This window comes from Cupressus sempervirens, chromosome 2 (genome assembly GCF_028749045.1).
Source record: "Cupressus sempervirens isolate cs-2001-9-10 chromosome 2, ASM2874904v1, whole genome shotgun sequence".
Classification (NCBI taxonomy): Eukaryota; Viridiplantae; Streptophyta; class Pinopsida; order Cupressales; family Cupressaceae; genus Cupressus; species Cupressus sempervirens.
This window is the reverse complement of record NC_143119.1, coordinates 459,298,704-459,325,169: the sequence shown is the minus strand read 5'-3', so window position 1 is coordinate 459,325,169 and position 26,466 is coordinate 459,298,704. Positions and strand designations below refer to the sequence as shown.

General features: G+C 34.3%; 1 protein-coding gene across 15 annotated transcripts in view; it reads left to right on the top strand.

Moving 5' to 3' along the window:
* LOC149573033 (uncharacterized) overlaps positions 1–26,466 on the top strand; it is a 109,304-nt gene that overhangs the window by 6,926 nt on the left and 75,912 nt on the right. For 8 of the 15 annotated variants that reach the window (XM_089814183.1, XM_089814188.1, XM_089814182.1 and 5 more), the window contains exon 3: positions 15,948–16,041. In XM_089814183.1, coding sequence (XP_089670309.1) covers positions 16,035–16,041 — 7 coding nt within the window. In that variant the 5' untranslated portion in view covers positions 15,948–16,034. The remainder of the gene's footprint in view (positions 1–15,947; positions 16,042–26,466) is intronic. The other 7 variants (XM_089814193.1, XM_089814192.1, XM_089814187.1 and 4 more) reach the window with 1 other exon arrangement.

Genomic DNA, 26,466 nt, shown 5'->3' with positions numbered 1-26,466 from the left:
TTACAATATCATACTGAGCACCTACAACTGCTAACCCATCAACATACTGATTTTTATTTCTAGAAACATCAAGTATGTTAAAGGCATCAAAATTTTCAAGAAGGTCCCACACTCAATGCCTATAAGACTTAAGAACATCATTCTTTACAACATTTAGGCCTCTTGCTTGGTTTACTATCAGTTCACTATCACCATATACCTTCAAACATTTGATACCACATTTTCGTGCCCATTCTAAACCTTGAATCAGGCCCTCATACTTAGCTGTATTATTTGTGCAGGAAAAGTTGAATCTAAAAGTGGCATAATACTTTTCATTTTCAAGTGAAACTAACATGAAACCTCCACCAACACCTTGTTTGCCCCTTGAACCATTTAAAAACATACTCCATATCTAATTTTGTGATTCCTTCAACTGACTTTTTGATTTGATGGAATTAGGAATGACTACATCTTGCTCATGTATTACATAAGTCCCTAAATCAACATTTTTCAAATCATAAAAATGATTTTCATAAGTTTGACTTGATATCCATTCATCAAGAAGGATATTCAGAACATTATCTAATTGGGTTCTAGCTTTAGAAACTATGCCATGCTCTTCTTCGTCAAATGACAACAAATTTGCATTCAAAGCACTAGGTACATATGGCTCTATATGGTTTCTTGCAAGTAATTCAGACTTAATGGTGACCTTTGTACCATACCTAGTCCTAAAAAGTATGTGAGACAAATTAGATGATAAATAACCCCTAAATTTTGTAGTAAAGTCTCTAGACAAACAAATAGAAAAATATGGAGGTAGGTCTATTACATATATATCTTGCTGAATGGAAAAGTTAGGATAGGAAAGAAGAATAAGACTTGCATCTTTGATTAGACCTATAGTAACAATAGATGTTCCATCAAGTTGGACAACACCCTTTTCAATGGGCTCATATTTTAATCCTAACTGGTCAGCTATCTTTTTGGGCATAACTAAACTTGTAGCCCCAATATCAACTAGACATTTATGAACTAACTTATCACCAATAATTAACGTAGATAGAAAGGAGGTTTAACTATCTTACTTGATTCCTTGGCAATTTTATCACCGTCCTCTTTCTTCTCATCAATATTCACCAATATAACTCTTGTTGGTTCATCTATAGTTCCCTTAGGATTTTCTTCATCAGATAGAGCTTTCTTCAAAATATTAGTTTGGCCAGGAATAGCCAATGTCTCCCACATTGACATAGATACATTCATCTTCTTCATATTCTCCACAACATTAAAAGGTACAACAATATGTGATTTCTGGTGTGCTTTAGCAGCAGCATGGTCTGCTTACTTGTGAACATTTTCCTTAGTGATAAGGACATGAGTATCCTCCACAATATTTGTGGAATGTGATGGTTCAGCTATATCAGGTGCTTTACTTTTACTTGCCATATGCTCTATTTCAAGAGCTCTTTTCTTACCTCGAGTATTGGCTAATATTGGTGAATCATTATTTACTGCACAAAACTCATCTTTCTACTAGTTAAGGAAGGAAATTTTAGGAGTGTTTGAATCATGCTACTATTTAGGTGCATCATTTGTTGCATTTTGTTGTCTCACAACTGTATTTTGTACCATTAACACCTAATTAATCACCCCATTGGTGCAAGTAGCCTGATTATGTGGTTCATTGCAGGGATAAAACCACTCAAAATCTGCTGTGATTAGCAACATTAAGAGGGGTTGGGATATAAGGCCAAAAAGGTCTTTGATTGATATTTTTCCTATAACCCATTGCATTACCCTAATATGGTTGTCTATTAGCTTGGGCTTGGGCTTCATTTTGCTATTGATACAATGGATTTACAACTTGGTTTTGCTGTTGATAAGGTGGTCTAGCCTGAAATTGCTACCTTTTCAAATTAACTAGCTCATTACTAAAGGTTTGCATCATGTTTTTAATCTTGACCTGACTACTTTTAATCTCTTGCAACTCTTCTCAAGGGCCTGCTACAAAAATTTCTTAACTAGGAATAGTAGGAACAATAGGTAAAGGATTAAAAGGTGGGATTGTTAATGGCATATTTGGCAAAATATCTGGAAAAATAGGCATTGGAGGCCTAGGGGCTATTTTTTTTTGGCTTAGATAAGGTTATTTTCAGCTCTAATAGTAATATCATATGCTTGAGGCAATGAAACACCTCCCATTGATTGAATCATTATAGAAATATCACTATTTAAGCTTTTCAAGAAATACAGAAAAGCATGATCTGCTAAAAGCCTTACTGAGACAGGCATTCTAGTCCAAGTCCTTTGAAACCGATTGTTGAAATCCATCATTTGCTCTTGGGGAGCACACTTTATAGTTGTGAGTTGCTCTACTAGAGACAAATAATCTGACTTGTCTTCAAAATGCCTTGTTAAAGCATCACCCAAAGTATCCCATGAATCAATTGAGCCAACAACCAAACTTCTAAACTATTGAAGCACTTTTCCTTTCAGAGATGCTGCAAGTAACTTGGCAGTGACATCCTCTTCTATAACATGATGAACATTGCACAATGTAGCAACATCTCTGATATGCTCATATGTTGTAGTTTAATTTTCTCTAGTGAAATTTGGTAAAATTTTTAAGGTAGCAAGTGGTATATCATGATGTTGGGCAAAATTTAAAGGGCTCCCCTGATCAAATGGCACAAAAGAAAATGCTCTTTCCATTAGAGGAGGTAATGGTACATGCTACTATGCTAAAATTTGGATAGGAACAAGTTGTTGTAGAAAGCTTGTATATGTTGTAGTTGTTGGTATAAAACTGGCACTTGCAGTAAAATTGGCACTTGTAGAAGTAGTAGAAATATTAGTTTCAAATGATTCAGTTCTCACTATTGGACTTGTTGAATGCCTAACTTTTCTTTGACGTCTTCTACTATACACACGAATACTAGGGGTTGAAAGTTGTCTTCTTGATGCTGGCTTTGTTCTGGCAAGAGTTCTTCCATGCCTTTTTGGATTTTCTAGCTGTAGATATTCAAAAGAAGTGGAACTCCTTGTTTGAATTTTTTTCATAAAATTAGTGCACTTTACTGGTTGGTTCATTTTCTGTACCAACATAGTTGAAAAATGTGCTTGTCTCCCACCAGGCATGCCAAAACTATTAAGTATCAAAATTTGCACCCAGTACTAAATTGAAAAAGTTCAACAATTCTGACTTAACATGGGAATCACTTCCTAGTGAGACATGCAATGAAGTGAATCCTTCAGTTTCTAGATAGGCTCCTATTGGGTATTTAGTCACAATTCCATGGACCTAATCTAAACTTGTGGGAAAAGGGAAGAAATTACTAAAAATAAACCTAAAATCTACAGTCTAAACTAAGAAATGGGTGATACACCAAAAGTGATAATGAAAATTTAGACACACTTGACAGAGAAGAATTATATAGCTACTTGAAGTACAAGCAAAACACTTCTTTCTGTAAAGATCTGCATAAGTAATTTGTAATAAGGTTTGAAGACTGAATCAAAAAAAAGAAGGAATATAGATGCCTCTCTTTAACCAATTTCACTTTTTAAAAAACATAAATTACAACCTGCAAATAGACTTACTTTCCTACAACTAGGTGTTGGAATGAGACAAAACAATAAGTAACAATAATAGTTCACAAATTGTTCTATCAAATCATTTTGACACTACACACAACATTGCAGAAAGAAAGAAGGTCTAGAAATTGACACAAAATAACATAAATATAACTGTTGTCACCTGTATTGAACTTCTAAAATGAATTAAAAATTTTTGCAAATAAAGTTAAGACTCAAAAAATAGTCACAAAAACTTCTCTGCATAATCAGAACTCCCTCCAAATGAGTTAAAAAACTCACTGAATACAAGGCCCAACTCTTGGGTCAAATGCAAAAAGGAAGCCTAGAAATGAGGGCTTAGAAACTTCTAAAATAATGACCTATCTCTGAAAAAGCTCCACTAAGTCATTAGGAACCCTATGACTCACATAAAACACCCCAAAAAGTCTCCAACAGTCAATAAAGGCCCTTCAATTGCCATAATAAATTCAAATTCGACCCTAGACTTTCCCCTAAAAAGTTTCGTAATGTTTTTAAATTGACTCCTTCCTTAAAGACCATGAACATGAAATCAGATCCAGTTACTTTCTTTTGCATTAAAAATAGGAAAAAATATTTAATGATTTATAGTTCATCATTTAAATATTTATCCTTTACAATAATAGAATTATACAAAAGAAAAGAAAATAAACAATTCCCCTTTTATTTGCACTTAATTTTAACAAAAAATATTAAAATGATTTGTAATTATCATTTAATATTCTTGTGTTAACAAATATTATATGCAAATAAAAGTTGAATAACCCAAAGATCCCTAAGGCATTGCATAAATTTAAAAAAACCTCCCCCTCCCACTTAAAATAAATATTGAAATCTGAAATGGGATAAAAATCCCATAATCAGCCCGTGGACTTCAAATCTTATTGAAAATGAAAAAGATCATCATATATTGTTTCAATACCCTAAAAGATTTCATTTTCAACGTTGGCAATTGGAAGTTTCAAGAGGCTGAGAGGGAAACATGAGGGTTTCAGTCTTCTTTCCTGCCGCCACTGTGACTTGCTTTGCTTCTTAGATATTGACTGGTTCCTCGACCATCAATAGAGAATTTATTGTTTTAAAAGGGTCACCATGAAAGATTAATTGGCCTTTTAAAGTTGCCAAAATGAAGGATGCTAGAAGGTATGCTATTCTGGGTTTTATATTTTATTGGCAACCATGAATATGAACTTAAGCTTTGAATTTTTTCCTTCACCAGTATAAGCTGTGGGTATTTGTTTGCCTTTGAATATGGATTCACTGCTGTTACATTTACTCTTCAAAAAAAATAGGTTTGTTTCATGGATCTTGCTGCAACAATTGCTTTCTTGCATTTGTAATGGAAATTTTCTGATTATGAAGCTTCAACATTAGAGGTTTTCTTTGAGTTGACCTTCAATTATATGGCATCGACTTGCTGTTTGGATTCATGTCATACAAACTCAATGGATGAAACTGTACTTTAGAATAATCTATCTAGTATTGAACTTTATTTTCCAAACACTAGATGCATGTTCTATCCTTTGTACCATTTTCACTGGAAGAATTCCCATCTTTAATATTCTCCTATTGATTCTCAACAACTTCCTCTTCCAAGCTCTGCAGGAATTTATTCTTTTCATTTGGTTTTGAGAAATAGTGTGCAACACTCCCACCCCAAATTGTAACAGATGAAGCATTTGACAATGAAATATCTTCATTGTTGGAAATGATTAAAAAGATCATGAATGAAGAATGATAGAACTGGTAAAGAATGTTTTCAATCATTTTTTTGTCATTGATGTCAAACTTGCTACTTGCAGGAATGACAATTGCTTAAGTGATCCAAATAATATCAATTGGTTGATTGACAAGGAGGAGGCAATCAATAAGATGTAAGTAGAGCACTTAGAGAAAGGTTGAAGTTATGATGTTGTAATGAAGTATAAGGATAAGCTAAGCCATTGATGAAATAGTGTATTGATGACATACTCTAAGACACAAGGAATGGACACACTAAGACACATCAAAGATGTAAGGTTTAACTAAGTCATTTGTAGAACCTAACCAAGTTCATTTGTGAGTGCCGAGAAAGCTAGTTAAAGCTGAGCAAGTTCAACTTCAGAAGGTGCCAAGCAATCCTTCAGGTGCCGAATAACATAGAAGATGTCAAGAATCAGTAAATGTAGTAGAAGCTGAGTAACAAAGAAGGTACTGAGCTATACAGAATTCAACATGTGTCGAGTAACTTAGGATCCAACAGGAGCCGAGCACTACAGAGTAAATAGAAGCTGAGTGATTCAAGAAAATAGTAGAAGCCGAGCAATACAGGAAAGCTTTAGGTGCTGAGTAAAGTAAAAACTATAGAGGATGCCAAGCAATCCAGACCCAATTAATGTCGAGCATCAGTAAATCAACGATGTCAAGTTGTTGCATTATTGATAAGACAAAAAGATTTGTCAAATTAGTAACAATAAGTTTGTTACATTGAATTTTGTGAATTAGTTGGATGATAAGGATGATGAGTAGTGTCATAGAATTTCATGTAAACCATGCAAACTAGTTTTGAGTGAATACTGATGGACTTATCATGGAGTTTCTGGAAGAAACAATTTGGAGGGAAAATAATATCGTTCTCTCAGATCAAATCAAATTGATGAGTGGGAAGATTTGAGTGGGAAATGAAAAAAAAAATTTCTTTATAAGGAGTTATAGGTTAGAGATCGAAAGCATAGAGGGATTTGGTCATAAATGTGGTCATGTGAAGAAGCCAAGAGAAGGCTAGTGTGAAGTGTCAAGAAGAGGACATAGTGAGGAGTAAGCACAGATCATCAAGACTCTGAGTTGATCAAGTGACCATAGAGTGCATTGGCATAATGAGTGGAAGAACTCAAAGAGATAGATCTTGAAGGGTGAGCAAGCTGTCAGCACTACAAGGAAGAAAAGCCAAGCAAAGAAAAGAACTGAAGAGTGATATGAAATCTGCAAGGTTAGAGTTGCTATCTTTATTAGGTCAAAACCTTTCTAATACTTTCTTACCATTGTATTAGACATTGAAATCCTACATTGCTAGGTTAGCTTAACAGCTAGGTGGATAAGCCTCAAGAAAAGGATAGAAGATCCCCAGGAGAAGGATAAGAGATCCTTAGGAGAAGGGTAGGAGCTTCCTAAAGAGGGATAAAAGATTCTTTTGAGAAGGTGACTGTAAATCCCTTAGACTTGGGTAGGCCTAACAGCTCTATGTAAATCCTTTAATAGGGTGACATTCTAATTTGAATGTTCTTAAATCCTCTAATAGGGCACATTCCTAACAGGGTGTAGAAATCCTTTAATAAGGTCACATTTGACAATGTGTAAAGCCTTTAACAGGGCAAACCATCAGAAGTGGTTGAAATCTATTGCGTAGTAATTTTGTGGGTATCATCCCCACCCTAGTTTTACCTTCTTATTCTTGGAGGGTTTCTGGGTCATCAACATCTCAAGTGTTATGTGGTGATGCATGTTTACTTTTCATGTTTGTTTAATGTTTAATTGCATGCATGATAATTTCAATTATATGCCATTAAGGATTTGAGAAGAAAGTGAAAAAGGCTAGAAAGAATTTTTTTTGTATTGGACATTATTGGACCTTGAATAATTGATTCACCCCCCCTCTTAGTTATTCTAAAAGAATTCTAACCATTGGTATCAAAGCCCATTGCTGATTTGTTTCAATTTAGTAGCAGTAAGAAGATCAAGATGTCCAAGAGAGAAATTCCCAAGCTAAACAAAGACAACTTTGTTGCATGGAAAAATCTGATGAAGTTGGACCTTGGATCAATAGGTGACTATGAACAGACCTCAATCATAGCTGATCATGTAGACCTTGTAGGACCCCTCACTACAGAAGACATGAACAAGAAGAAGGAGCACAATCAAGCAATGTTGGAGATTGCTTCAGCACTAAGCTATGCTGAGTATGATGACATCAAAGAATGTGGTACTTCACATCAGATGTGGAAAACACTATCAAACATCTATGGAGGAGATGATAATGTCAAGAGAGCCAAAAGAGAGAGCCTAAGAGGAAAGTTTGATGACATGAAAATGGAAGGAGGAGAGAATTCTGCTCAATACGGTGCAAGAATGAAAGAAGTGGAAAGTGCCATAAGAAGTCTAGAAGGACAGTTAATAGAAGAAATAGTATGTAACAAATACTTGAGAACTTTGCTTCCTATCTATACTATAAGAGTATCAACCATCCAAGAGCTAAGGTGTATACCAAGAAACACATTGTCATTTGAAGGAATAATTAGAAGACTCACTGCCTTTGAGCTATCCAACTTTGACAACTACAAGCAAAAAAAATTTGAATCTGCATTCAAAGCCAAGACGACAATAAAAGACAATGAGGAGGTGCAAACAAAGAAAAAGAGTGGAAAATGAAAGTATGTATCTAGTGACATCAACACTAATGAAGATGATGTAGACCAATTGGAGGCATTACTAGCAAGAAGATTTCATAGAGGAAGAGGCAAATCCAAAGGTAAGCTGCCAATCATTTGTTTCAATTGTAATGAAGTTGGTCACATTGCAGCTAGATGCACACAAAAGAAAAATTACAAGGATGGAGGCAACCTCAAGAACAAGAAAGAGGACAACAAGGACTATAGAGGTAAAGGCAAAAGATGTTACATTGTTGAAGAAAACTCTGACGAGAATGATGATGAAGTAGTATGTGTGGCCATGAAAGATGAATTAGATGAAGATGAAGCAACTGCCTTGGTAACCTGCATGAACAAGAATAACAAATGGATCATAGACAACAGATGCTCTCATCACATGACTGGAGATAAAAGTAAGTTCATTACCTTTATTCAATATGAAAGAAATAGTGTTAGATTTGGTAACAATGCACCATGTTAGATCAAAGAGAAAGGTAGTATCAAGCTTATTGAAAAGATATCATGTGATAATTCATACTATGTTGAAGGCCTAAATTATAACTTGTCAAGTGTCTCATAGTTAGGCAACATAGGATGCCAGGTTGAATTTGAAAATGGAGTTGCCAAGATCTATGATTCTCAAGGAAGTCTAATAGGAAAAGGTGACCAAACTAGGAGTAATTAGTTCTACCTAGACATGGAAGATGCTTCTTGTCTCATTGTTAAAACTAATGATGTATGGTTATAGCACAAGAGGCTATTTCATGTAAATTTTGACAATTTGATAAGCATCAGCAAAATGAAGAAAGTCAGAGGTCTACCAAAGTTAAAGAAGCCTGATAACACCATGTGCAAACAATGCCAACTAGGGAAGATGACCAAGTCAACCTTCAAAAGCAAGGCTTATACCTCTAATGAAGTATTAGAACTAGTTCATACTGACTTGTTTGGTCCTATTGAAGTGCAAAGTTACAAAGGTGATAGATATAGAATGCTATTTGTGGATGACTATTCAAGGATGATGACAGTCATGTTCCTAAAACAAAAATTAGATGCATTCCAAATGTTCAAATGGTACTTGTCCAGAGTTGAGAAAGAGACTGGGAAGAGCCTAAAATGTCTTAGATCTAATAGGGGAGGTGAATTCACATCAAGAGAATTTGAAGAATTCTGCAATGAAAGAGGAATCAAAAGGTAGACATCAGCACCTAGGACTCCACCTCAGAATGGTATAGCAGAAAGGAGGAATAGATCAATTATTGACTGTGCCAGGACTTTAATGATGGAGAAAAATGTTGCACTCAAATACTAGAGAGAAGCTATAAGTACTGCAGTCTACACACTCAACATAGTTCAAGTCAAGAAAGGTACAAATGCAACACCTTTTGAATTATGGTATGGGCATTCTCCTAATGTAAAACATTTCAAAATATTTGGATGCAAATGCTATATATATAAAGAGTCTAGAAATGGAAAGTTTGATGCAAAGAGTGAGGAAGGCACATTTCTTGGTTATTCTACTAGAAGCAAAGCTTATACGTGCTTGAATGTTAATACTAACAAAGTAGTAGAAAGCACAAATGTGAAATTTGATGAGCTTGCAAAAATTCAAAGTGTTGAGAACACAAAGAAAGTAGAAGAATACAAGACCTTTGTATACTTTTATGAAGGTATACCTAATAATGGTGAAGTTGCAACTTAGAATAAAAATCAACAACAAAATCAAATATCTGTCAAGTCTCAGAAAGTGAATGCCGAGCAACAGACACATTCAGAAGCCGAGCTGTTGAATACAGAGAATGTTCATTTAGACTCTGAGAACTGTCAACATGAAGGAAATGAAGAAATATTTGACAAAAATACACATGAAGATTTAGATTTTGAAAGAGACAACATGAAAACAAACAAAGAACTAGTATTGGCAAAGTATGTAAGAAGACATCATCTTGCAGATCAAATTATTGGAAACAAAGAGGTAGGACCAATGACAAGGAATAGACTCAAAAATGAGACATGTCTACTTAGCAAAATGGAACAAAAAATAGTAAGTGAAGCCATAAAAGATGATGACTGGTACAATGCTATGAAAGAAGAAATAGAACAAATTGAAAAGAATAAGACATGGACCTTAGTCTCAAGACCAGCTAACAAGAATGTAATTGGAACCAAGTGGGTTTTTAGAAACAAGTTAGATGAGAATGGTGAAATCACAAGGAACAAGGCAAGACTAGTCTATAAAGGGTATGCACAAGAACAAGGACTAGACTATGGATAAACTTTTGCTCTAGTTGCCAAAATGGAAGGAGTAAGGACCTTACTGGCATATGCAACCTTAAAAGGATTTAAAGTCTATCAAATGGATGTTAAGTCCACATTTATGAATGGTATACTTGAAGAGGAAGTCTACATAGAGCAACCAGAAGAATTTGTTGATGAAAATAACAAAAACAAGGTATGTAAATTGCATAAGGCTCTATATGGATTAAAGCAAGCCCCTAGAGCTTGGTATGAGAGACTTCACAAGTATCTAGTGCAAATAAGATTTAAAAGAACTGATGATAACAAAAACATGTACATCAAAATAGAAGAAGGTAAGGATATCCTTCTATTTGAAATCTTTGTGGATGACATAATTTTTGGAGGAAAGGAAGCACCTTGCAAAAGTTTTGTTGACAAAATGAAACATGAGTTTGAGATGTCTATGTTTGGAGAAATCAAGTTCTTTGTTGGATTGTAAGTACATCAACTAAAACATGGTATATTCATGACACAATCAAAGTACATCAAAGAGATACTCAAGATGTTTGGATTGGAAGACTCCAAACTTGTCAGCACACCAATGGCAACATGACATAAGCTATCCAAAAATGATGAATCAGCTAAAGTCAATCAAACAATGTACAGATCCATGATTGGAAGACTACAATATGTTCTACATAGTAGACCAGACATAACATTAGCAATTGGAATAGTGGCTAGATTCTCTGCTAATCCTAGAGAAATCATCTCATGGCAATAAAAAGGATAATGAGGTATCTCAAAGGAACTGATGATTTTGGCCTATACTACAAAAAGAATGAGAAGTTTGAGCTCAATGCATACACGGATGTAGATTGGGGAGGCACCATTGATGACAAGAAAAGCACAAGTGGAGGAGCATTATTTTTAGGTAAAAGGATAGTTACTTGGACTAGCAAGAAACAAACATGCACATCTCAGTCCACTGTAGAAGTAGAATATGTGGCAGCATCAATCAATTGCACAAACATTGTGTGGCTCAAACATCTATTGAAAGGGATGAAAGAAGAAGTAACCAAACCTGTGATACTGTATTTTGATAATACAAGTGCTATAAACATATCCAAGAATCCAGTAATGCATGCAAAAACCAAGCATATTGCAATCAAGTATCACTATGTCAGAGAATTGGTGGAAGACAAACAAGTGAAGATGGAGTACATTCACACAAAGGAACAAATTGCAGATATCTTCATCAAACCATTGCCCAAGGATACTTATGAATATCTTAGAGGCAAGTTGGGGGTAAAGCCCCTAACTCAAGTAGTCTAAAGCAACAAAGAAGCTACCCTGCATCAACAAGAGTAGATCATTGAAATATTAGAAGAATGATGCAGGGGATGACAATAGGAACAAAAATTCCAGATTAGTCACAAGCATGGTGACAAAAAAAAAAGACATAAGATGCAAAGCTTACACCAAGCATGTTGAAGATGCTAGACCTTTGGCATTTATGTCAAAGAGGGAGATTTATGAGAAACTGATCAACAAAAAGTAAGAGGGAGATGTATGAGATTTGTAGTAGACAAAAAAAGAGAGAGACGAAAGAGGGAGAAGTAGAAAAAAGGATTCAGTTTGTATTCACAAAAGAGGGAGACATGATACAAAAAGAAAAACATGTAATGACAACAAGTTTTCTGTTCGGTATATAATTTTGGTGGTAACTAAGTTGATTAGCTCAATCAATTCATCGGTTTGGTTTACCATCAATGCCAAAGAGGGAGATTGTTGGAAATGATTGAAAAGATCATGAATGAAGAATGATGGAACTAGTAAAGAATGTTTTCAATCATTGTTTTGTCATTGATGTCAAACTTGCTACTTGTAGGAATGATAATTGCTTAAGTGATCCAAATACTATCAATTGGTTGATTAACAAGGAGGAGGCAATCAATAAGATGTAACTAGAGCACCTAGAGAAAGGTTGAAGTTATGATGTTGTAATGAAGTATAAGGATCAGCTAAGCCATTGATGAAATAGTGTATTGATGAAATACTCTAAAACATAGGGAATGGACACACTAAGACACATCAAAGATGTAAAGTTTAACTAAGTCATTTGTAGAACCTGATCAAGTTCATTTGTGAGTGCCAAGCAAGCTAGTTAAAGCTGAGAAAGTTTGACTTCAAAAGGTGCTGAGCAATCCTTTAGGTGCCAAATAATACAGAAGATGCCAAGCATCAGTAAATGTAGTAGAAGCTGAGTAACACAAAAGGTGCTGAGCTATACAGAATTCAACATGTGCCGAGTAACTCAGGATCCAACAGGAGTCGAGTACTGCGGAGTAAATAGAAGCTGAGTGATTCAAGAAAATAGTAGAAGTTGAGCAATACAGGAAAGCTTCAAGTGCCGAGTAAAGTAGAAACTACAGAGGATGTCGAGTAATCCAAACCCAGTTAATGCCGAGCATTAGTAAACCAATGATGCCGAGTTGCTGCATTATTGATAAGATAAAAAGATTCGTCAGATCAGTAATTATAAGTTTGTTACATTGAATTTTGTGAATTAGTTAGATGATAAGGATGATGAGTAGATGTCACAGAATTTCATGTAAACCATGCAAACCAATTTTGAGCGAATACTGATGGACTTATCATGAAGTTTTTGGAAGAAACAATTTGGAGGGAAAGTAATATCATTCTCTCAGATCAAATCAAATTGATGAGAGAGAAGATTTGAGCAAGAAATGAAGAACAAAATTTTTTTATAAGGAGTTACAGGTTAGAGATCGAAAGTGTAGAGGGAGTTGGTCATAAGTGTGGTCATGCGAAGAATCCAAGAGAAGGCTAGTGTGAAGTGTCAAGAAGAGACACAATGAGGAGTAAGCACAGAGCATCAAGACTCTGAGTTGATCAAGTGACCATAGAGTGCATTGGCATAATGAGTGGAAGAACTCAAGGAGATAGATCTTGAAGGGTGAACAAGCTGTCAACACTGCAAGGAAGAAAAGCCAAGCAAAGAAAAGAACTGAAGAGTGATATGAAATCTGCAAGGTTAGAGTTGCTATCTTTATCAGGTCAAAAACTTTCTAATACTTTCTTACCATTGTATTAGACATTGAAATCCTACATTGCTAGGTTAGCTTAATAGCTAGGTGGTTAAGCCTCAAGAAAAGGATAGAAGATCCCCAGGAGAAGGATAAGAGATCCTCAGGAGAAGGATAGGAGATCCTTAGAGAGGGATAAAAGATTCTTTTGAGAAGGTGATTGTAAATCCCATGGAACTGTGTGGGCCTAACAGCTCTATGTAAATCCTTTAATAGGGTGGCATTCTAAGTTGAATATTCTTAAGTCCTCTAATAGGGCATACTCCTAACAAAGTGTGGAAATCCTTTAACAGGGTCACATCTGACAGTGTGTAAAGCCTTTAATAGGGCAAACTATCAGAAGTGGTTGAAATCTATTGTGCAGTAATTTTGTGGGTATCATCCCCACCCTAGTTTTACCTTCTTATTCCTGGAGGGTTTCTAGGTCACCAATATCTCAAATTTTATGTGGTGATGCATGTTTACTTTTCATGATTGTTTAATGTTTAATTGCATGCATGATAATTTTAATTATATGCCGTGAAGGATTTGAGAAGAAAGTAAAAAAGGCCAGAAAGAAATTTTTTTTTTATTGGACATTATTAGACCTTGAATAACTGATTCACCCCCCCTCTCAGTTATTCTAAAAGAATTCTAACATTCATATTGGGAGCCTGATGCATGAACTACACCTAAGGAGCCTCCTGAATCCATAGCCACTACATGTGGAGTGTATGTTAGTGTTCCCTGATGTGTCTTACCCACTATGTGTACTTGAGCTTCAAATTTTATGATTGCTGATAAAGCTCAAATTTTGTGTGAGAATTTGCTTGTTATCTATAGAATTCTTGGCCATGAGAAGAAGAAGAATTTAGGGATGTAACAGATTTGATACTTTTATGAAGATTTTCTTTTGTCCTTTGATGGTGTATTTCTGTGCATGATAGCCTTGTAAACTAGTCTAGTAGGTAAAAGCTGAGCAGACTCATGAATGGCTGCCAAAGGAAAATGCATTTGTTTATACATCTATAAAACTTGGTGCTAATGACTTCCCACAGATAGAAACAATTTCTTGATACACCTTGTCCTAAACTTCTGGATGTTGTATAAGCTTTATAAGCACACCACTTATTATGCTTGTTGTTGTGAGGCAACCATGAAACATCATATCCATTATATCAGCACAAATTTCCTCTATTAAATTTTGAATATTTACCACCTTATTGTGAGAATGATTGATTGCAATAAGCATCTTCTTTATCTTCCATAAGAATAGGTTGATAAGGACTCTTAAATAGTTCTAATTTTATATGTTGCTTCTAGATTTCTATAACAGCAATAAGTTATTTTAACCTCAAGAGTCTTGTAATTCAAATTCAACTTTGCTGTCATTTTTGACCTTCCTGTCATGTAACTCAAATTCATCCTTGGCTTTCATTTCTTTGACCTTTATGAATTCAACCTCTTGCCTTCAAGCTCTGATGATAAGGCTATATTGCTCTTCATAACTTGAATAGGTTTGGACATTGATTTAAAATAAAAATAAAAATTTGAAGCTTGCTCTTTTGTTATAGAATTAAAAGCTCTTTTTGTTGTTTTATTGCTACTACCGTAGTACCCTCCAATTGTTGAAACTCATCATTTGCAATTTTTTTTCCAATTTCTCGTGTCTTTTAACAAACCATCCAGTATTTTAGCCAAATTCTGAGCCTAATAAAGCTTCTCTGTGGATTTTATTATAATGTTTTCTTATATTTGCATACTTCTCCTTCTACAACAATTAAGTTTTCCTGCATTTCTTGTTCCTTTTTCTGTGAGTTCAGTAGTGTAGTCTCAAGTTTTTACTTTTACTCTCTCCGAAGAATAATGTTGAAAATTCTTAAATTCTTCCTCAACTTTGAGGTGATTTTCTCCCATCTTGTTCATCTATTGGTCCTCTATGAGATAATGTATAAATATGACTCCTAGTTGCTGAGCAAAATAACTCATACATAAAGTTTGATTTGTGATTCAACATGTCTTTTGATTATATAATCTATATATTGCATTGCTTTGTTCTAGGACCATAATCTTTTGCTTTGTTTGAAGTCTTGACTTCATGAACAGAAAAGGTAAGTCACAACAGTTGCTCCAAGTTTTTCAATGGCTCCAAGAATAAGTACCTCCAATGTAGTTACATTTTTTATTACTTCTTTGTTTGACACTCTTTTGACTTCTTACATTAACCTCTCTTTTCCAATAAATTATTTTCAGATGTCTCTAGCTTGCTTTTTAAAGCTACTGCAATTTTTCTTTTATCATTCAAAGCTACAAATGAAGTCTCAAGTATCTTATAAATTTTTTAATAGTTCTTCCTACAAGAAGTTATGTAGACTCTTCATCATATTCTAGAGCAACTAATTGAGTACTGAACTATCCCATTCTATGGTATTTGAAATAATACTTTATGAGGTTCAAGCATAGGCTCGTAACTCTCATAAATTACCCTTATGTGATCTGCATCTATTCCTTGTAAAATTAATATGCTTGTCTCTGATGATAATGAAAGGTTTCATATCAGAATCAATATGTCCCTTTAACATTACATTTTCTATATCTAACCCCACTCTTTCCAATGCAGGAGAACGAAGACCCAAAGTTGTCAGATTGAGAGTTGGACTAGGAGCATCATCGAAGATCACATAACTAATCAAATGCTCAAAAGGCAATGACTGGTTACCTCTAACTCTATCTTCCTGTGTTGTATTTTTCTTATTCTCAATATGTATGAAAGATGGTAGTTAGACTCATGGCTTGTGTGAGATATTTCATTTCCAACATTTTTCCATTCATTTCATACTTTGTAAAAATGAAAATTGTACATATCAGTGATGATTTATACAATGAACATTATATCTCCTTTTGCTCATGGTTTTATATGATTGCAAAATGATGAAATATAAATGAATAGAAAATGAGTATTTCCTTCTACAATGTTACTTGAAGTAAAATTCAGCATGTGTAGAATTTTAGTAACATTTTTGGTGACCTCTGCTATATGTCTTCCTGCTTGACATTTGACCAATTTGCTCTTATTTATTGGGCATAGAGTTTGAATTATGCATTCCTAGCACCTAGAATTGACACAAAGTGACTTCTAAAGTTGCTGGTTCAGTTTTTAATGCATTCACGTGAGCTTAATAAGACTTAAAACTCTTATTGGGTTGACAGGTTTACAGGGTCAAAACTCAAATATCAACTTTAGGAGTCAAAACTGTCATAGTCGACCATTTTGTTTATGTGTGAATGAATTTATGGGTTTGAATGGATGCATTGAATACATGGATATGCATATATGTATGGTTAGCAACCATGCATGTTTAGTTGTAGCGGTATGTATATGGGTATGTATGTGTGTACTAGGTACAAGTAGGCATTCAGACACATACATTTATGCATGCATGAATGAAATGAGCGGAAATGACTACTTAACAACATAAACTAGCAACTTGACTAACCTAAACTACAAAATGAGACAAGAAACTAGCCTAGAATAGAAAACAAAAACTACATGTGCTTGGAGAGCACTTAGGGAAAACTAAATGAAAATAAAATGCAGACGCACTTATTGAAAACAAGGAAACTAACCTAGTATATACAAGTAGGACTAAAACTCATACCTCAAAACATGGCTCGAGGTGGATCCCATTCATAGGGATCAGTAGTACATCTCCTTCCATTGTGGCTAGCTGGTAAGCATTATGTTGTTTGCATTCAGAAATCTGACATGAGTGGCAAAAACACTTTGTCATGGAATATATAATCTTACTTCATGCATAAGTTAGACAATGTAGAATTTTTGCTCGGTCTCTCTATAAAATTTCAAAATCTCAAATTTTGCAAATATGTTGTCATACCTTGTAACTTCCTCTAAGTAAATACTTCATTTTGTAGGACCAGAAAATGGGCTAATATCTAACATACTATGAGAAAATCACAAGCTCAATAAACATACATTGATACCCTCTAGTCTACCATGAAAGCCAAATGCACAAAGTTAAAAACCCCTCTTTTATTTGTAGCTCCCATGTCCTTCTTTCTTATCCATTTGATGTAGCTCCAATTTCCTATAATGTACACAATTAGAAAGAAAAAGCCTATGATATGATAATGATATAGTAATACTAGAAGAAGTGATTTTAAGCTTGAGAGACCAAAGACCAAGGGATCAGAAAAGAGAGGAAGAATGCTCAATTCGTAATCAACATGAAAGCTGAGAGCATTGGACTTGTCATCTTTGATATGCAGCTTGGCAAGAGATTCCTTTGAGAATCTGTGACACATATGATGCAAGATGCTAAACGTAGGATTGTATGACACTTGGAAGTCAAACATAGCTAAAAATGGAAGAGGATCTATGACACATCACGTGACACCTCAAACCCGCTTAAAGACAAGAATCTATGACAATGCAAGCCAAATATAGATGCATGTTAGGGAATAAGAATATATGGATTATGACATATCTTAGCCAAGTGTAAATGGAGAATCCATGATGTGTCACGATGATGTCAATATTATGTGGAATATTTGAATTAAAAATCCATATATCCACATGAATATAAATTAGAAATTTGGAAATTATGAGTGGAAAATGATACTTACGAAATTGTGAATTCCCATAGTTTGTGATGATGAATCAATTAATTAATAAAATATAAATTAATTGAAAAGGCTAGTTAGGAAGAATAAATAGTGAAATGACATAGGATTAAATCATGGGTTATTTAATCCTAAAGAGAAAATTAGTAGATGATTGGCCAATTTGATTAAATAAGTGCGACACTATCATTTAATGAAAATGTAGATTGACTATGATGATGATGGGTAGACCAAAGCCATGTTCAAATTAATTGATTGATTGATTAAAAATGATAACATGCCAAGGACACATGACATGAATTAAGGACATGTAACACTTAACCGATATCGTAAATGCTACAGGATCAAGATTGATTGATATGGTTGATCATAATAACTTTGATGAACACTATAAATGTTATTAAAATGGTTTGATTATGTTGTTATTTGACATTGAGGGACTCAACAATGTCAATGATCAAATGATAAGAATGACAATTTGACCTAGCACTGAGAGCCATGACAGTACTAAGTTTAGATTGATTAGTTTGATAGATTGATAGGTTTTTGAGGCATTGAAAGCCACAAAAATGCCTAGGATTGGACAAATGATGACTAATTTAGGATGTCTGACATGTTTTAGGTTGATTCTAGGTGATTTTGATAGATTTGGGGTGATTCTATGTTGATTTGATATGATTCTGAGTTGATTTAATATGGTTTTGAGTTGATTTGATATGATTTTTGACGATGTTGAAATGGTTCCAAAATGATTTTCAATTGATGTGAAAGAGGATACGAATAATAATAGACACTATTGAGATATAATCAGGTTGGTCAGAATATCAAAAAATTAGTGGAATGAGAAAATGGGATGAGTTAGTATGAAAATGTGATGAAACTGTAGATGTGAACCTTTTTTGAGCATCTACACATTCTTGTTCTATAACTCCATTGAGTAGATATCTTCCTTGACAAATTCTCAAAATTTACTCAAAATCTTCAAAATCCCCCTTTTTTGACACTTATGTCACTAAGGGATGTACAGTTAAAGTATATTTATCCAAAAATGGCTTGTGTACTTGCATGATGATTCCTAATGTAGAATCCCAATTATCTTTGGCTGCATCTAAAGATTGAATCTAAATTTCTAAATTTGCTTCCATGTCAACTAGACCTTCTTGTGTAGAAAGATGTGAATCTTTCTTCATCAATGTCTCTACAAAGGATAGTTCTTTCTGCAAAAATTTGATGTGTGGGGTCAACATGGATTGAATGTCGATCAAATTTGATCTTATATTTTCTTTTTTTTTTGCAACTCGACAAGCCTATTTTGTGTCAATAATAATCTCTAAAAATGTAACTAACTGGTGCCAGGAGATGTCTTCAATGAAGATCTAGTAGACTTAAGATCTCCTTGCAACCTATCAATTATTTTTTGGGTTGCTTGAGTAGAGAAATTGATATTGCACAATTTACTATATAGAGAATAAATGTTATTCAAAACTTTCTTCACACTTTCCATCTTAGTTGACAAATCAACCAGTCTCAGTTAAATAGCATTGGATATACTATCCATGACTTTAGTGTGAAATTTATTCTCAGACCATTCCAATAACTTTACATTAGTTTCTATATCTTCATCTTTTATCCTATCAACTATATGTACAAGTTGTTCTATGATAATCATATTGGACAATGAATTCAAAACATCAAAAGCATCAATAAAAATGTCTTTGATATCATGCAAAACCTATTTTTTCTTATGTTCTCTTCTAAGCTTCTCTTGCCTTGACTTTTTTTCTAGGGCCTTCTGGAGCATCTTCATTTCTTCCAGTGTGATTGTTGTGGATTGAACTGTGGTAAAACAATCACTTTAGCCAAACTAACATCCTCCAATGATGTAGTTTCAACACTCTTTGGTGGTCTAGTACTTGACACTGATATTTGCAATCATGTGGCTTGAGTACTCAATATCTAAAGAGTCTGGCTATTGAGAGTTGATGTAGTCATTAGCAAGGTAACCAATTTTTGTATTGCTATTTGCTCCTCTATCTTAATAGTCATGTTATCCTATTCTTCTTGTTCATCCTCATTATGATCTTCAATATATTTTGGTGAGGTGGGTACATGACTAGCTTCTTTTCTCTTATTCTCTTCACTTCCCTCATTATTAATCTCCATAATTGATGGTATACCTGAGCTTTGTAGATTCTGTAGTGATATAGCTAGTGTATCTACCTCTTTCTCTTTCATCTCAATGAGAAATGTAGGCATTGAAGATGCTACATTATTAAGCTCATCTTTACCCTCCAAAATCATATCCTATGATTGATCAAGTGATTCTTTCTCCTTGACTTTTACAACAAGTGGGGGCATAATAGATGTATCTTGTTGTTGTTTCTTTGTGGATGGATCTCAACCTTTTGAGATTCATCAATCTTGAACAATATAGGATTTGTGCATGGAATAGCTATATTGGTGGATTCTTGTTGCAATTTCTTAATATCATCAACATTGAGTGGATTTACATTCTATGTATTGTTCTCAACAATTTCCTTAATAGTTACAAAGTCCCGTTGAATATCTTTCTCTCCTTGTAGAGGACTGGTGTTCGACACATTAACATATGTATCCTCTTGTGTGTCATCCTTTGTTGTGTCTTCCTTCTCTTCTGCTGTATCTTCCTTCTCTCCCACTATCTTTTCTTTCTCTTCCACTGTCTTTGTGGTCAACCCATAGATTGTTTTCCAAAGAAATGTATTTTGGGTTACCACCTCTTCAACTTGTTTCCTCAAAATATGAAAAGCTCTATATTTAGGAGAAAATATCCCTTTGTACTTCTCTATAGACTTTTTGATCATCTTCTTATCAAGAGAAGGCATGACTTGAGCTAAAGTAGCCTCTCTAATCTATTTTTAAGTCTGCATGTTGTATTTCCATTTTTTCTCAACTCTCTCATAATAAAATTTTAGGTAATGAGTCAACAACCTCTAAAGGAGTGGTTTTGAAAGTAGTCATCATATCATAAATAACTTCTTCAATGTTATTCTTATCTCCTTTTCTAACATATCAAAATAAATACGTGGAATCTAGCTAAGTCTACATTATTCTTTACATTCTCACATAGATTATCTATATCAGATGAGGGATTGTGGCTTACCACTTTGAATTGATTTATGCCATTTGATTTTGTCCTCTCTTCATCTGAATCATCTTAAGGTTTATACTACCTCCTTGGTTTCTTTGCAGGATGGTTTGGCTTTGTAGTATCATCCTTCCTTTTGACTTTAACTGATTGTGCTTATTTCGCTTGTGCAATGGAAGCCCTTATACTTGATGTTATCAAAGGTGCAGTTGGCTTTTTTTTTTTTGTTTTTTGCTTTTTGTTTTGTCTTCTTGGGCTTTTGCACTTTCTTCTGTTGTGCCTTACTCTTCTTTCTAGTTCCCTTAGGTTGTTCCTTAGCTTCCTCTTCATCATTTGAACCTTGATTTTCACCTATTCCTTGTGTTAATTGTAAAGGTCCTTGACCTTCTTCTTCTTCTTCTTCATCATCATCAAATTGTTCTTTCAATTTCTTCATCAATTTGTTCTTCTTTCTATTAATAGTGGTAGTATGCAAGTTGATAGTAATCCTTGCCTTTGCCTCTTCATAAGTACCAAATGCCAAATAATTCTTCTCAATGTCCTTTGCATGTAGTGCAATGATGGCTACATATGCTTCATCATCATTCACCTCATAATATAAATGTTTCAGCCTTCTGACCCTTGGAATAATTGCTTGAACATATGTATAGTCAACATCTACTAGGACAAAAACATCATTAAAATGTTTCTCCACTAGAGACAATGGTATCCATGATCTCTACTTCATAGACTTCTTAAAATATTCAAAGTATCTAGTCAAAACTGAATCAAAATCCTCTCCTAGTTGACTAATGAGTTCACCTATTTGTTGTGTAATTGACTGACCAGTCTTCCATACTACTTTGCCAAATGTAGGAAATGCGTTTTGCACATTGAAGAACATGCAAACAATAAGTGAACCAAACTTACATGAATAATTATTTTCTTTCTTGATAGCTCCTAGATTTTTTGATAGTTGTTGAAGTTGTAATTCAGCTAGGTCATAGCTGTGATCTCTCTTGATAATTTTATAATCTAGGTCAACTGCACTGCATGACACACTATTGATTTGGCTTGACTAGTACAACTTATGTGTAATCACATGCACTGCAAATGCAATTATAGGGTCTGTGATTATATTAATTGACATTCCCCTCTTGTTCCATATTGCTCCTGTAGATTTTTCAATTATTTCTTTGGCATCACTCCTTATGGTCTTGGTTCCATCTAGGGTAGGATACAATATTACCCTATGAATGATTCTCTTAGTAATCTTGACACGACCATCTTCCAACCACACCTAGTTGTCATGAATTTGGATCAACATGATCTTAATCAATTCCATTTTGAAAACTTTGGGAAAATCTAGGGCACACATTAACCCTTTACATTCAATGATTCTGTTTTCTTCCTTCAATATTCCATTCTCACACAAATTTTGATATGTCTCTCTGATCTCTAGGTCTCCAACCTCTCCTACTTTACACATATAGCAACACCTCACATCATGTATCATTAGAACTTTCACTAGAATTATTGATAAAGTGCTTGACGGGTTTCCCTTGTATACAATTTCACGTATAGCAAAAAATTTAGGAGATTCCCATACATCATTGTTGATCAATTGAACATTCATAACCTCTTTACCTTCCTTCCTCTCTTCTACTAAAGAGTTCACTGCCATTTTTACTTGTTAGGGTTTGCAAAATGTGAAACAATGTAACTCGAGACAAGTGAAATACCTCACAGTTTGATGAAAATTATCGAGTAGTAGTTGAATCTTATTTGTGTAATCACCTAAAAATGGTCATCTAGACTATTAGCCCCTTTTTCAACATTTTGGCTAAATTAATTCAATCATTTACTGAGACCAAATTGCTAATAATCAATTTATTTGATTATAACCTATAGTTTGACTATGCTATCCTAAGTTCATTATTTGATTAAAAGAACACGTCCCCTTTTAATTAAATAAAAGACCCCATTCTTCTAACCCACTTAAAGTGCACACATAAAGTCCTTTTTCTATTTTGCAATTAAAAGAAAAGGCTTGTGAGACTTTTTTCTTATGTGATAAGTCAACTTCTATTATATTGGTTGACTTGTGTGTGCACATAGATCACTCCTCTTTTCAAATTCCATCGTTGATCATCCACCATCTTCATCTTGATCTCTACCGTCCGTACAACTTTAAAAGGGAGAGAGCTTTCCCTCTTGATCCATCCTCATTTTGAATATTGTTATGCTGCAAGTTTTCTAACAGGTTTCTTTGGAGCTTTGTGGAGAACTTCTATTTCTTGTCTACATTCTCTCATACCATAGCATTTTAGCTTAGATTCATGTTGCATGTTAGTTTAGCTTCTATTTTGCAATAATCTATCTCACATAGCTTAATATTTGGATTGTAACACTCTCATCCATGCTTAGAATAGCTGCACTTTTCATATTCATTCTAGTTTAATCATTAGTTGCATTGCATTCTTGAGGAAGTCCTTTGGACATTTGCATTCTTGCATCTTGTCTTTGGAACCTCCCATTGCATGGTTTACTAGCAAGAAGAGTATCTCTAAGGCTAATCTGAGAGCCTTCTTATTCTTGAAATATACTCTCTTGCACTCCATGGATAGGGAGCTCTAAGCCAACATCCAAGCATTCCAAACTCATGGAATCGTTTGGATAGAAGGGTTTAGAGTGTGACACATTTCTAGTGTACATTTTGTAGTCGTTGGAATCCCGTTTCACAAATTTCCCTCGTTCTCTTTGCTCATCTAGTGAATACAAATGACTCAAAAATTGATGTAACTTTAAAAACCTTGCATTTAATGCTTAGTGCTTACACAGTTGTAAGCTCAGTTACTATAGGATTTTCAATATGCTTGGTCAACATAGCTAACTCGACAGTCACTATGATTCCTTCAATACTCAATAGTTGCTACAATTATTTCTATACTTGGTAGCAACATTAAATATATCATAATGATAGATTGTCTCTTTTATCTAATCACTTCTTTACATCTTAATTCATGTTGATAAATCTTTTTCATTCCTCAGATTTTTGGAACTGATGCAAAATATATCATTCTAGATATCAATTCCACACATACCTTTGATTGCCTAGTTGGGGGTGATGTGATCACTTGATCCATTGGATAAAGTGACCTCATCTAGACTTGATGTGCTATAATCTTCTTTCTTTCTCCATGTCTTGTTCATCTACATCTAGTCTTTTGAGCATCTATCTTTTCTTTACCTTTATTGAATTCATTGCTTAGTGTAGGTGATCGAGTTGGGTAGTTTTTGCTTACATGATCGACCTTAAGACAACTAAAGCATGCAATCTCTCTATTTAACCACTTTTTGTAATTGTCTCTAAAGTGAGTCCTTATGCAATTTACAACAACATGACCATATTCTCCATGATATTTACAAATGTACCTTGTATTGTAATCCCAATTGTAAGAATTTCCATGATGATGTACCTCTATTTGTTTATTTGTTTGATGTCCACATAGGTTTAGATTTGCATCCATATGCTTTGTGTCTGTGCTTCTCATAGTTGTAACAATATCCTTCAAATTTTTGAGTGTTTATAGTCTTGGTACTACATTCATGTGCCTGATGTCCTTGCTTCTTGTAGTTATAGTAGTACCCTCTATTTTTCTCCTTAGGATTCGAATTGCTAGTGTTACTTCTACAGACATTTATTGTATGACCTAATTAGCCACAATAATGACAAATGGGTTTGTTGGTCTTTCCCTTATTATTCCTTTGTTCACCACTTTTAGATTATTCAACTTCCTCAGTAGTAGAATATCCCAATCCAACAATATCATCCTTTGTTCTTGGTGTGTTCATCAGTTTTTCAAAGTACTTTAGGGCTTCACTTGGCTTATTAAACCTTTCAATAAATTCCTTTTCTACTTTCAAATCACTTTACAATAGGTCATTTTGTGATTTCAAAGTTGCAATCTCAATGTCTTTCCTATTTAGCTCTTGATTTGTAATCATCAGTTGATTCATTGTGTCTAGTTGCATGCTTGCCAATTTTTGCACATCTGATATCTTCTCCTCAAGTCTATTTGCTAGTATTGTTTTATCTTCTTCAATCATGACTTTATCTTCCTCAACTTTATTTTTAGTTTAGATATCTCACACAACATAATTGATTGAGCTTCTTGTTGTTCCCTTTCTAGATTCTTTACTTCTTCATTTTAGGGCACTGTTCTTTTCCATTAGATCTATAATTATTGCATCAAATTCTTTGGAGTCATTATCCTCAACTAATCCTATAGTGTCTTCTTCTTGATATTGAGTGTCATTTTGCTGAATGGTTAGATCATTTCTTCTCTTCAATGATTGTTGTAATGTATGTCTTGCTTCCTTCAACTAATGTAGGGCAAGCTATATTTCAATCTTTAGGTTATCAATAGTCTTTCCCAATTTGTAGACTTCCATCTTCAAGATCTTTCATCCAAGTTGTCAAACTTTCCTTTCTAGAGAACAAGGCTCTAATACCAATTGTTGGAAATATAAATGGGAAAGTAATTTATGAGAGTAGGGGGCAGGGCGGGGGGGGAGGATGAATCAATACTTCAATATTTTAACCATAAAACATTTCACCATCATCCATCTCATAACTTAACATATAAACTGAAATATGTAACATGTATCACATCCGTAGCATAATGTAAATCAACACATAACATGAAAGATTTTGGTTACCCATAAACCCTATAAGGAGAAGGTAAAATTGGGATGGGGATGACACCCACAAATATTCACTACTGCAGAAATAAGGTGTAGCCAATTATGGCTACAAAGTTTTGATCATAAACTATGATCTACCTTGTAAGAGGTCTGACCTGTTAAAGGCTTACAAAGACTATTAAGTCTCACCTTGACTAAAGGATTTAAACTCACTATTAAGTAAGCATTCTGTTAGGAGATTTACAAAACTCTGGTAGGACTACTTTGTTAAGAGATTTACCCTATATCACCTGTCAAAATGATTTAGTTGTTGATCCTTTGGTTAGCACCTTTTTCCTAGATGTCAGATCTCCTTTTTACATTTTGTATCTTGATCCTTCTAATTGAATGTATCTTCTCTAACCTTTCATTGCTTGTTTTCACAATTAGTTCTATTCTCATCAACTAGTTCTGCAATGCGTATCCTTCAATTAAGCATCTTCTCCATACCTCCTTTCACATAGGATACTCTCCTTAGTATCTCTCTTCTAACATAACCCCCCCTTAGGGTTTACCTCTTTAAGTAGGCATCATGGAGATGATCTTAGGTAATAATCAATGGCTCTAGTTGATTGCTGTTTCTGCCTAATGCTTCCCCTTTTCTAATTGGTTGCATGGGTTTCATAGGGGTGTATGAAATGACTTG